This window comes from Leuciscus leuciscus (assembly GCF_965113295.1).
Source record: "Leuciscus leuciscus genome assembly, chromosome: 15".
NCBI lineage: Eukaryota > Metazoa > Chordata > Actinopteri > Cypriniformes > Leuciscidae > Leuciscus > Leuciscus leuciscus.
The window spans coordinates 9,603,790-9,617,498 of NC_138739.1; the positions used below are offsets into that span (position 1 = coordinate 9,603,790).

The 13,709-nt window shown below is 36.2% G+C and overlaps 2 protein-coding genes across 3 annotated transcripts in view; one reads left to right on the plus strand and one right to left on the minus strand.

Moving 5' to 3' along the window:
• Window positions 1–13,709, minus strand: part of LOC309476122 (uncharacterized protein) — a 186,302-nt gene that overhangs the window by 114,913 nt on the left and 57,680 nt on the right. The gene's annotated exons all lie outside the window — the stretch shown is intronic.
• LOC309476055 (uncharacterized protein) overlaps window positions 9,736–13,709 on the plus strand; it is a 298,593-nt gene continuing 294,619 nt past the window's right edge. For both annotated transcript variants that reach the window (XM_082139192.1, XM_082139191.1), the window contains exons 1-2: window positions 9,736–9,943; window positions 10,682–11,026. In XM_082139192.1, the coding sequence (XP_081995318.1) occupies window positions 9,898–9,943; window positions 10,682–11,026 (391 nt within the window). In that variant the 5' untranslated portion in view covers window positions 9,736–9,897. The remainder of the gene's footprint in view (window positions 9,944–10,681; window positions 11,027–13,709) is intronic.

The following is a 13,709-nucleotide window of genomic DNA, read 5'->3' on the forward strand; positions in this document are numbered from 1 at the left end:
GACGACGGTCATTATAAGGAAGGAAATGCCACAGAATATAATCTTGCTTGAAAAAGTGCATAGAGCTGCTTGTTTTATTTGTTGTTTGTTGATTTTCAAATATTAAACTGTTTTTAGTGTGAGCATCAGTTCTTTTTGAACACTTTCATCTCGTTTTAACAAAACCGTGATAATAATGATAATCACGATAATTGTGGTCACTATAATCGTGATATGAAATTTTCATACCGTCCCATCCCTAGTTGCTAGGGTGTTCTGGGTGGTTGCTAGGTGGTTGCTAGGGTCTTTTGGGTGGTTGCTAGGCGGTTGCTAGGGTGTTCTGGGTGGTTGCTAGGGTGTTTTGGGTGGTTGCTAGGGTATTCTGGGTGGTTGCTAGGCGGTTGCTAGGATATTTTGGGTGGTTGCTAGGGTCTTTTGGGTGGTTGCTAGGGTGTTCTGGGTGGTTGCTAGGGTGTTTTGGGTGGTTGCTAGGGTATTCTGGGTGGTTGCTATGCGGTTGCTAGGATATTTAGGGTGGTTGCTAGGGTCTTTTGGGTGGTTGCTAGGGTGTTTTGGGTGGTTGCTAGGGTATTCTGGGTGGTTGCTAGGCGGTTGCTAGGATATTTTGGGTGGTTGCTAGGGTGTTCTGGGTGGTTGCTAGGCGGTTGCTAGGGTCTTTTGGGTGGTTACTAGGATGTTTTGTGTGGTTGCTATGGTGTTGCTAGGGTATTTTGGGTGGTTGCTAGGCGGTTGCTAGGGTGTTTTGGGTGGTTGCTAGGTGGTTGCTAGGGTGTTCTGGGTGGTTGCTAGGATATTTTGGGTGGTTGCTAGGGTGTTCTGGGTGGTTACTAGGTGGTTGCTAGGGTGTTCTGGGTGGTTGCTATGGTATTCAGAGCGGTTGATATGGTGTTACTAGGTGGTTGGTAGTTGTCACAGATGGTTACTATGGAGTTTTTATAGAGTTCTTACTTAACTAATCGCTATTAGCATGTAGCTATTCACTGCTAGCATGTGTAGCATGTTGAAAGTGCTGTTTGCTAGCATGAGTCAAAAGAGCCAAACCTCATCTCTATACGATGTTCTGATACAGAGATATAGGTCTTGCAAAACGGTTGCTAGGATACTCAAGTTTGGTTGCTATGGAGTTGCTTGGGAGCTGGGAGCTTTAAACTTAAGAAGTTTAAATTGGTTTAAAGTTTAAAGTAGTTTGAAGTTTATGACAGAGAGATAGATAGATAAATAAGTTAGATAGATACACACACACACACACACACACACACACACACACACACACACACACACACACACACACACACATTATCAATTTTGAATGAGATTTTTTTTATTTGTACATTTTGTTCTAAATGTGTTCACACACACACACACACACACACACACACACACACACACACACACACACACACACACACACACACACACACACACACACACACACACACACACACACACACACATCAGTTCACTGATCTATGCTGTTCCAAAATGACTTTGTTTAATTGCAATTGCAATTTGAATATGGGTTTGACTTTGCACCCAAAATGGTTTTTTTTTTAATTGCACAATATTAATATGTTTGTTTAATACAGTTTAAATGTTATGTGGCTGTATAAGCAATTGTTTTTTAAAATTAAATTTGATTGTAAATAAATATTTCCCTTTGTAGTTTGACTGGCCCATTTTACCTGAAACTGCTCATGCAAAAAAAGTTGGCACAGCTAATGTTTCAAGAACTGTAGGGCATAAATAAATATATTTTATTACATAATTTTAGCACAAAATTATCAAAAACAGTCATTATTAATCATAAAAACACATGGAAAAGACATATATGGTATTGTATTATTGTCCCAAACGATTTACCAAAAAGTGGCCCAATTTAGCTGATATCACCCTATAGCTTCTGTGCGTCACCCACCGTGCAAGTATACACCACTTGCAACAACAAAAAAACGCAACGCAATATTTGCGGTACAGTAAGTGCATGAATTCGACGTGTTAAATTCTTTATGTGCGGCTCAAGAAGTTCGCAAAGATAAGACATTCCTTCCGCGGAAAATCTGTATCTTTCATAAGTAACTATCAGGAAAGGCAAGGGGATTTTGTCTGGCTAAAAACTCTTTCTCTACGAAGTGCTCGTCAAACAATTTGCGCTGAGATGTCCACAGGATTTGGAAGAAAAGGTGAAGTCATTGTAACAGACACTGGGAATAAGTTACGTCACCTATATGTTTCTTTGCTCTCAACTGATTGGTCAAACTTCAGTCTGAGATCTTGAATCCAGAACATAACCTGCCCCGGAGCAGGTTAGCCGTGCAGCGTAAGATACCATGGTAACGAACTCCGATTAAAGCCAAGCTACTTTCATAGTACCTAAAACCCAGGGTTGCCGGAAACTAAACTGAAACATAGCTGGCTAGCCACCTAAACCGGCTTCATGGTACAGGCCCCTGGTTTATTTAGTTCATTACAACTCAGAATCTGAAATGTCCCTTTTGCTCTTTATGTTTCTCACATGTTTGTAAGTGTATCATTTTTACTTTTGCTTTTAATAACAGAATGTGAATAAATGCAACATTTTAAATAAACTACTTCATTATTATAAATGATCATTATTTAAGCAATTTATATTTTCAGTGAAAAGATTGTTCTATTCTTGTTTTACATCATTAATATACTCTTAATATAGTTATTAATATATGTAGTTGTTAATTATTTTTTTAATTATATTTCTTTTTTGAGTTCATTTTATTTAGTTCAAGTTTTAGTCATTTTGATATTTTCATATATATTTTTTTAAACAGAATATTTGTCTATAGTTTCATACATTATTTATACATTCATACAGTTTTAGTACTAAAACCTAAACTAAACATTGCTGTAATAAGGGATCCACTGGAGGCAAGTTGAGAAATGAGAACCCAAGTGCAGTTTATTGTAACTAAAATAAAACAAAAACATGACGTGGCATGAACATGAAACTTACACTACAGCAGAATACAGGAAACAATACTTGACAAAGACACATGGCAAACATGAGGGCTTAAATACACAGACTAATGACAAAACAAGGGACACCTGTGAACAATGATCAGACAATTAACCAATGACAAGACTTGGCAGGATCACATGACAAACAGGGAATCACATGACAGACATGGAAACAAGACATGACACAGAAACATGACAAGAACAAACCCAAAACGTGACAGAATCCCCCCCTCTAAGGGCGTCTCCCGACGCCCAACAAAACCAAAACACAACATAAGACCAGGAGGGTGGTGGAGTGGAGGAGGTCATGGGGGAGGGATGGTGGGCCAGGCCCGTGCAGGGGGACAGGACATGGGACGTGGCATGGCGTGGGCGGACCTGGGTCGTGGCAAGGCGTGGGCGGATCCGGCAGTGCAGGAGGCCAGGGCGGATCCGGCAGCTCAGGAGGCCAGGGCGGACCAGACAGCTCAGGAGGCCAGGGCGGACCAGACAGCTCAGGAGGCCAGGGCGGACCAGACAGCTCAGGAGGCCAGGGCGGACCAGACAGCTCAGGAGGCCAGGGCGGACCAGACAGCTCAGGAGGCCAGGGCGGACCAGACAGCTCAGGAGGCCAGGGCGGCGCGGCCTCCATGGTCCTTTCAAGGATCCTACTGCCCCCCCACAAAATTTTCTTGGGGACAGCTATGGGGTTATGGGCTGGAACAGACAACGGCTCAAGAACAGAAATGACGTGAAAAGTCTCAGCAGTCGTGATGTGAACAGTCTCTGGCTCGGCAGACGTGACGTGAACAGGCTCTGGCTCGGCAGACGTGACGTGAACAGGCTCTGGCTCGGCAGACGTGACGTGAACAGGCTCTGGCTCGGCAGACGTGACGTGAACAGGCTCTGGCTCGGCAGACGTGACGTGAACAGGCTCTGGCTCGGCAGACGTGACGTGAACAGGCTCTGGCTCGGCAGACGTGACGTGAACTTCAAATGTGTGCACCGACCACACACACCATATGGCTGTGGCCATAATTGTTAGTGTAGCCATAACTGAGGGCTCAGGTTCAGGCGTGGCGGCGGCCATCTTGTCAGGAGAAACAGGCTCGGTGGCGGCCATCTTGTCAGGAGAAACAGGCTCGGTGGCGGCCATCTTGTCAGGAGAAACAGGCTCGTCGGCGGCCATCTTGTCAGGAGACACCGGCTCGGTGGCCGACGTGGCGTGAACAGACTCGGACTTGGCAGGCGTGACATGAAGAGACCCAGACATGGCAGACATGACGTGAAGAGATTCAGGCTTGGCAGGCTTGGCAGACATGACGTGAAATGGCTCAGGCTTGGCAGGCATGACGTGAAGTGGCTCAGGCTTGGCAGATACTGTGGGTTTGTGGGGCTTCTCCTCAAAACCCACAGTAAATGAGGAACCGCTCAATAATAGGGCATAGTCAATATATTGGGCCAAGGACCAGTGGATTTTTCCCCCAGGTAGCTGGTAGCAAACAGGCTCATTTAAACCTACCCTAAAAATGTCTTTGAGCGCCACATCATTAAAATCCACCAGGTGAGAGAGTTCACAAAATTCTGCCACATACGTTTCAATGGGAAAATTCCCTTGGCGTAGGTTCAGGAGGGCAACCGCTGGGTTCATTGTTGTAGGTCAAGTATTCTGTAATAAGGGATCCACTGGAGGCAAGTTGAGAAATGAGAACCCAAGTGCAGTTTATTGTAACGAAACAAAAACATGACATGGCATGAACATGAAACTTACACTACAGCAGAATACAGGAAACAATACTTGACAAAGACACATGGCAAACATGAGGGCTTAAATACACAGACTAATGACAAAACAAGGGACACATGTGAACAATGATCAGACAATTAACCAATGACAAGACATGGCAGGATCACATGACAAACAGGGAATCACATGACAGACATGGAAACAAGACATGACACAGAAACATGACAAGAACAAACCCAAAACGTGACAGTTGCCTTGGCAACTAACTGATTAAAAATAAGTTTATTATTATTATATTTCAGTAAACACCTTCAACACGTCACACTGAACTACACACACACTTAAAGGTTTTGCTTAAGTTTATTTCAATAATTAAACGACACAATCACATGGTTGATGGTCACATGACGTGCAAAACATCAAATATTTAATATTTATAAATTATTTTTGTTGAGCTTTATATAGATTTTCTGTGATTATAATGTAAAAAGTTATAAAGGACAATTTTACCATAAAAAAAATGATTTGATTATTGTGAGAATAATTAAATTGTTTCTAATATTTATGTCTTAAATTCTTAGAAACATGAGAGACTTTAACAGTCACTTCTGGAACAATCTAGAAACACACTTTAAAAACATATTCACATTGTGTCAACTTCAACTTCTCTGGATGATCTGAGAACTTGTAAAAAGTTTATTGCTGAAATTATTGAGTTTTGATTTAGATTTTTTGGTTTATTTATATTTACAATAATACAATATTATCTGATCATTTTATTTTTCTGAACTAATTTGTAAGTAATTTTACCTCTCTGATCAGCTATTCTAAAAAAATCGAAATATAAGGTTCATTCCTGGGATTCGGTAATATTTCAACTTGGATTTTTCTTTTTTTTTTACTTATAAATCATTTTCCAGATCGCCCACATAATTAAATGTAACCTCCCAAAAAAAATTTGTATTTTCCCACCTCCGGCATTTAAGACCTTTTATTAATATCAGTGTTTTTCAGATTTAAACACCTTTTATTCTCAACCCCGTAATGGACTTGTTTTAACGAGGATTTTACACAAAACTTGCTATAAAACAAACATCTTGGCTGCTTACTGGTAATGTGTCCCTCGTAACAATTTAATAACTACAAATGTAATATTTATGTTTTTCTTTCACATTTTTTTGAGACAAATAGACAAATTGTGTGTCTGTGTGTTTTATTTTTGTAACAAATATTGTAAATTTAGATGTTTAACTAAAACCACAATTATATGGTGTTAGGTCTTGACATTTCAGGTGGTAATCAGCAATAAATGCCTTCATTTTTAATTGCCTTCCCTATTTTTGTCCAAAAATATTAATGTGACAAGGTTGAGAATAATGTGACAGGGTTGAAGACTGTAACCGGTTTGAAGGGAGCATTGCCTTCAATTTATATATATATTTCTCATATTGTGCCCTTCTTTCTGGATCAACATATCTGCAGTTGTCATGAATTTGGTAAATATAGGCTATCTTTACTGAAACATGACTATTTTATATTTTTGAAAATAATATTATCCATAAATTAAATGGAAAAACTCAACCCTGTCTCAGTTTTCATCCCCTGTATAGGAGAGTAGACCATATGAAATAAGTACATTGTATATACTTATCGATTAAAATAAAAACTTCAAAACAACAACAACAAAAAAATCAACCAACAATAATATAATTATAAACAGTAAAAAAAAAAAAGTTAAATAAAAAGCAAGTAAAATAAACAGACAAAAAAATTATAAAAAATAATAATAATAAATATTGTTTATTCAACAGGGGTTGTTAAAGAGGCCTAAATGAAATAATTTCTGGTAAATTATGTCACATATGGGTGGAGTCTAAATTATTATAGGTGAAGAATAGTTGGCATGATGGGATTAAATTCACACTGACACTTTATAGTCAGTTTTTTTTTTAATCTCTGTAATGAAGGATCCACTGGAGGCAAGTTGATAGATGAGAACCCATGTGCAGTTTATTGTAACTAAAATAAAACATGAAACAAAAACATGACGTGGCATGAAAACAAAAACCAAAGCATGAACATGAAACTTGTACTACAACAGAATTACATGAAACAATACTTGACAAAGACACATGGCAAACATGAGGGCTTAAATACACAGACTAATGACAAAACAAGGGACATCTGTGAACAATGATCAGACAATTAACCAATGACAAGACATGGCAGGATCACATGACAAACAGGGAATCACATGACAGACATGACAAGAACAAACCCAAAACGTGACAATCAAATATCAGATCTTGCTTTATATATATATATATATTTCACAAGAAAGTAACACAAATAAAACCTTACAAAATTGCCCAAAATTGGGTTAACACAACCCAGCAGTTTTTAGAGTGTACTTATAGTATGTTAAAAAATTTACCAGAGGTAGCAATTAAAACAATGTTGGATTTATATAATCATATATGGAATGAAGGTTATTTACCCAAAGATTGGAAAAGTGCAATAGTAATACCAGTAGTGAAACCAGGTAAGGATGCAACAAAATCTAATAGCTACAGGCCAATCGCTCTTACATCTACATTATGCAAAGTAATGGAGAAAATGTTAGTAAGAAGGTTAAATTATTTTCTGGAAAAGAAAGAAATATTAACACCAGTTCAGTGTGGTTTTAGGAAAAAAAGAACAACAATGGATGCTCTTTTATTGTTTGAAAATGAGGTTAGGAAGGCACTAATAATGAAGGAGTTTCTTGTTGCAGTTTTCTTTGATATTGAAAAAGCGTATGACACTCTATGGAGGGAAGGACTGTTAATTAAGTTAGATAGAATTGGTGTAGGAGGGAGAATGTATAACTGGATATTAGATTTTTTTATTTGAACGTACATTTCAGGTAAGAATAGGTGAAGAAACATCAGCATAATATGGTCTCCTGAATGGGACCCCACAAGGAAGCGTGATTAGCCCAATTTTATTTAATTTAATGATCAATGATATATTTGAAAAAGTTAAACCAAGCATTGGGAAGGTGTTGTATGCGGATGATGGTGCTATATGGAAAAGAGGTAGGAATATAGGAAATGTAATTAAAGGAGTACAAGAAACTATAAATGAAGTTGAAAGATGGTCAGTAGACTGGGGAATGAAGTTTTCAGTATCAAAAACTCAATATATGGTTTTCTCAAAGAAAAAGAAAATTGAACAGATTACATTAAAATTATATGATCAACGGTTAGAAAGAGTGACAGAGTTTAAATATCTTGGTTTGATCTTTGATGAGAAGATGACTTGGAAACAACATATTAAGAAAATTGAAAATAAATGCAAAAGAGTAATAAATTGTATGACCTTAATAAGTAAATATGAATGGGGAGCAAGGAAAAGTGTAATGTTATGTATATATCAAGCCCTAGTACGTTCTAGCATAGATTACGGATGTGCAGTGTATGGGGATGCAGATAAATCTCAGTTAAAGAAACTGGAGAACATACAATCTAGAGCACTTAGAATCTGCTGTGGAGCTATAAGATCAACTCCTCTAGATGCTGTCAGGGTTGAAATGGGGGAAATGCCATTAGACCTGAGAAGAGAAAAGCTTGCAATGATGTATTGGGCTAACTTAAGTGGTAAGAAGAATCATTGTACACGCGTAATACTAAATGACTGTTGGGAATACAAAAAGAATGGAGGAAATAGCTTTGGCTGGAAATATGGACAGTGGGTCAAGGATTATGGTATAGAGGATGAAGCAATTTGTCCTAACATGCCATTAAGTGGTGTGGCAGTGTGGAATATTCCTGAACCTGTTGTTGAAATTAGATTATTGGAGGCTCGGGAAAAAGCAGAAGAAATATGCAGTAATAGTTATAGAGTTAATGTTTTTATGAGAGAAAACTTTAATTCTTTTGTGCAGATTTACACAGATGGATCTAAGGATCCAATTGAGCAAAAAGTGGGCATAGGAGTGTATATTCCAAATTTTAAGACAGAAATAAGCGTGAGGCTAAGTAACAAACTGTCTGTGTACTCTACTGAGCGAACTGCAATTATAGTAGGACTACAATGGGTTGAACAGGTTAGGCCAAACAGGATTTTAATTTGCTCAGATTCTTCATCAGCTCTTAAAAGTATAAAGTCTACAAAAAGTGATAGAGAAGATTTGTTAGTGGAAATTTATACTTTATTGTACAGACTGAAAATGGAAGGTATAACTGTATATTTTTGTTGGGTGCCAGCACATATCGGGATAATAGGGAATGAAATGGCTGATAAATTAGCAAAAGAGGCATTAAAGAAAAACGTGGTGGAAGTTAAAGTCCCTTTGGGTAGAAGTGAAATAAAATCTGTGATTAATAGGAAATTAATACAAAAATGGCAACAAAGATGGGAAAATAGCAGAACAGGTATAGGTGGTTTTATAGTATTGAGAAATCAGTAGGGAAAAAAGTGCAGTTTTTCGGAAGATATAGAAAAGAAGAAGTAATGATATCTAGATTAAGAATGGGACATACAGGATTAAACTCAACATTAGCATTAATGGGGAAGCGTGAAAGTGGGATGTGTAACGAATGTAATATTTTAGAAACAGTTGAGCATGTGCTTTTTAATTGTGGTAAATATGATGGTCAGCGTGACAGTCTTTTTAATAGTTTTAAAAATAGGCCAGTGAGCATTGTGGATCTTCTGGGGAAGGGTTTAAGTGACAATCAGATATATAGGGCTGTTTTAACCTTTTTGGAGGTTACAGGTCTATGTTACAGGATATAGAAATATAGGGTCTGAGGGTGAGATGTATGGTGCCTCTGCCTGCCTTAAAGGCTGAGGAGCCCAGTGTGGAAGTTGGAGGAGCTGAACACGCAGCGTCAGCTGAAGCCTGGGCTCTGATCCTTTGGGGTGGGTGGGGTATCCACCCCCCCTTAATTTTTTTTACATTTTTTTTTTTTTTGGAAGGGAAAGGAAAGAGGAAATCATCACCCAGGTGGATAAAATATTCAGTAGGTGGCAGTAATGCTCCTATGGAGTGAACGGCCAGACAACTAAAAGAAGAAGAAGAAGATTACTTTAATTTTAACTCGTGAAATAATGGCGTCAACACTAATGCAGAGTAACAACAGATCACTTTTACTTCACTGAATCTGCGTTCATCTTTGAGCAAAAATTGAAAATGAAGCATGTCTCTATTTCTTTTCTTATTGTTGACGTGCTTACATCTGCAAGGTAAGACATGTATATTCTACATTACTATCTCCTTTCCCGGTAAAACTACCGACAAAGTTTCATAATATGCTCTATTAGCTTTATATTCGACGGGTATTCATGTATTGTTTGTATTTTACTCCATCAATGTAAGACGTTTGTCTGATCTCTTTTCTGGTCAACGATAGTTCTATAAACGAAACTGTTAGTTCGCGGCCCAGACCAGCTTCATTCACAACATGACCAACATATTGAACAAATGGTATATAAATGGTATATAACATGGATAAAACCTCTAAAAGTAACATGGCTTCATACTGTGAGTAAATGTTGATGCATAAACTGATCAAATGTGCATTGGATGTAGTGTAAGTAGCTTTGGATGAATACATTTGTAAAATAAAACATGTAATTTGATTTAAGTGTAAGATTGAAACAGTAAAAATGATAAAGATTAAAATGATAAATGTTCCATTGTACCTTAATGTTTTGGGGAAAAAGCAATTTTCTAACATATTATTATGGGTAATACTCATAATATTCATGTGTTGTAAGATAACATAAATTGAACATAAGTTGTTCAAGATCCTCCATGAGACTCGTGTATTTTTGTCTGATGAGTGAAAGTGTAAATCAATGATGTTCTTCTGTTACATTATAAATCCAGACATCTACTCACAATCTTTATGATATGTAGAAAAACATTTTCAAAGCACTATTATGCATTTATTTGGCTAATGTTAATTGTTTCTTCTTCAGGTGTGTTTGCTTATACAGAAGAAGTGTCAGTGATGGGGGGAGATTCAGTCACTCTAAACACTGATGTTCAAACGCACCAACAATACAGAATTACATGGTATTTTAATGGCATTTGTATCGCTCAGATCCGTGGAGATCTCCGTCAGATCTGTACAGATGTTCAGTGTAATGAAGGTAATGAAGTTAATAAAGTTACTGAGAGATTCAGAGGCAGACTGAAGCTGGATCATCAGACTGGATCTCTGACCATCATGAACACCACAGACACAGACTCTGGAGAATATACACTACTGATCATCAGCGGCAGCAGCTTCAGTGAAAAGATCTTCATCGTTTCTGTTCATGGTGAGTCTTCATGTTTAAAAACAAGTCTTGTACATTTAAATCACATCATTAAAGTGTTTAATACTTTTGCAGTGACATTCAGGGCTGTTTTCTCTTTACCTGTATATTAATTCACACACAGCATAAAGATAATTTCTAAACACATTTGTTCTTAAAGTGTAATTTATATCTTTAACTTCATATTCAGTGCATCATGATTTAAAAGCGTACTTGTTCTTCTATTGGTGGTAGTTTCACTGTTTTGTTCTGGTGAATATGTCAGTTTCTCATCATATCCTCCATCCATTTCAGTGCATCTATTATTTATTAGTCCGTGTAGGCTACCTTCGGATAATTTGTTTTCTCGTTTTTGTCTTAAACGGAAAAACAAATAAATCGTTCATTTATCACATATTCGACCCTTCTCATGAACATAAAGAAATTGCAAATCTTCTTGTATTTTCATCAAACTTTGTTGTAATCCGCCAAATGGAAAGACAGTAAAACCAAACTGGATACACACGTTGTATTTTCCATCTCTACACGTGTGGGAATAAAACGCTTCTTTCCGCTGATTGGTCAAGCAAAGATCAAGCTGTGATGTCATCAGTTGTTACTAGTGTGAGTCACTGTGGGGGAATAAAAGTGTAAATAAAAACATGTAATTTAAGTGTAAGATTGAAACAGTAAAATATTAACGATGCAATTTTTTATTCTTCCCTTGTATCTTAATGTTTTGGGAAATGGCACAATTCATAATATTCATGGTTGTATGATGTTCATGAAGTGAATGTTCACCATGAATCCAGACATATCTCTCTATTCACAATCTTTATGATATGTAGAAAAGCATTTTCAAAGCACTATTATGTATTTGTTTGACTAATGGTAATTGTTTCTTCTTCAGGTGTTAATAGAGTGGCAGTGTCAGTGATGGAGGGAGATCCAGTCACTCTAAACACTGGTGTTCAAACAAACCAACAAGAGAAGATTAAATGGTATTTTAATAAGACTCTCATCGCTCTAATCACTAGAGATCTCAGTTATGTCTGTACAGATGTTCAGTGTAATAAAGTTAAAGTTACTGAGAGATTCAGAGGCAGACTGAAGCTGGATAATCAGACTGGATCTCTGACCATCATGAACATCAGAAACAGACACACTGGAGAATATACACTACTGATCATCAGCAGCATCAGTGAAAAGATCTTCAATGTTTCTGTTACTGGTGAGTCTTCATGTTTAAAAGCAAGTCTTGTCCATTTCAATCACATCATTAAAGTGTTTAATACTTTTGCAGTGACATTCAGGAGTGTTTTCTATTTTTCTTTACCTATATTTATTTGAAACACAGCATATACACTACCAGTTTTAAGTTTTGGATCGGTAATATTTTTAATGTTTTTGAAAGAAATCTCTTCCGCTCACCAAGGCTGCATTTATTTGATTAAAAAAACAAATACAAAATAATAATAATAATAATATTGTGAAATAGTATTACAGTGTAAAACAGCTGTTTTCTTTGTGTTTTTGTTTCTATGTGTTATTTAATTCAAATAAATGCTGTTTTTTAGAACTTTATATTCATCAAAAAATCCTGAAATAAAAATGTAAATCACTGTTTTCAACATTGATAATAATAATATGAATGTTTCATGAGCATCAAATCATCATTTGATTTCTGAAGGATCATGCGACACTGAAGACTGGAGAAATAATGCTGAAAATTCAGCTTTGATCACAGGAATAAATTACATTTTGAAATATATTAAAATAGAAAACCATTATTTTAAATAGTCATAACAATAATATATTTTTTTAACCAAATAAATGCAGCCTTGGTGAGCAGAAGAGACTTCATATAATATATAAAATATAAATATAAATATAAATATATATATATATATTGTATATATATATATATATATATATATATATATATATATATATATATATATATATATATATATAAAAATATGTATATATATATATATAAAATCTTACCAAAACTATCGACTGGTAGTGTAGAAAAATACATTTACTCTTAAACTAATTTATAGCTTTAACTTTAAATTCAGTGCTTTATGATTTAAAAACAAACTAGTTTTTCTATTGGTGGTAGTTTAACTGTTTTGTTCTGGTCAATATCTTCTCTTATCACCTTTTATTATCATCAATTTAAATATATTATCTATTTATTTTTTAGTTCACCAAGAATCCAAAGTGCAGTGGATTTGAAGTTAACACAAAATATGTTCATAAAATGTTTGTATCAACCCAGTAAATGTTTTCATTGAGGTCTGTTTGACAAAATAATTATTCACATGCAAAAAAAAGTTATTAACTAATGTTATTAAGATGAAAAATGAATGTATAAATATTCTTTTAAAAGTGTTTTAGCTGCTAGTTCTTCAAAAACACACAAGATGGAGCCATTGACCAGTTAAATCAATATCATACAACTGATGACCAAAGTAGACACGTGTAGATAATATAAATATCAGACAAAACTATTGTTGAAGTTGATTTATAAGTTACTTTGAAAACAAACAATGACTGTCTGTCTTTAGCTCTTCCAGACGCAGGAATATATGCAGTTGTTGCTGTTCCTGTTATTCTTCAGATTGTTGCTGTGATTTACTTTTGCAAGTGCAGAGCAAGAAGGAACGGTGAGTGTAACATACAAATTATTTAATAAGATGGA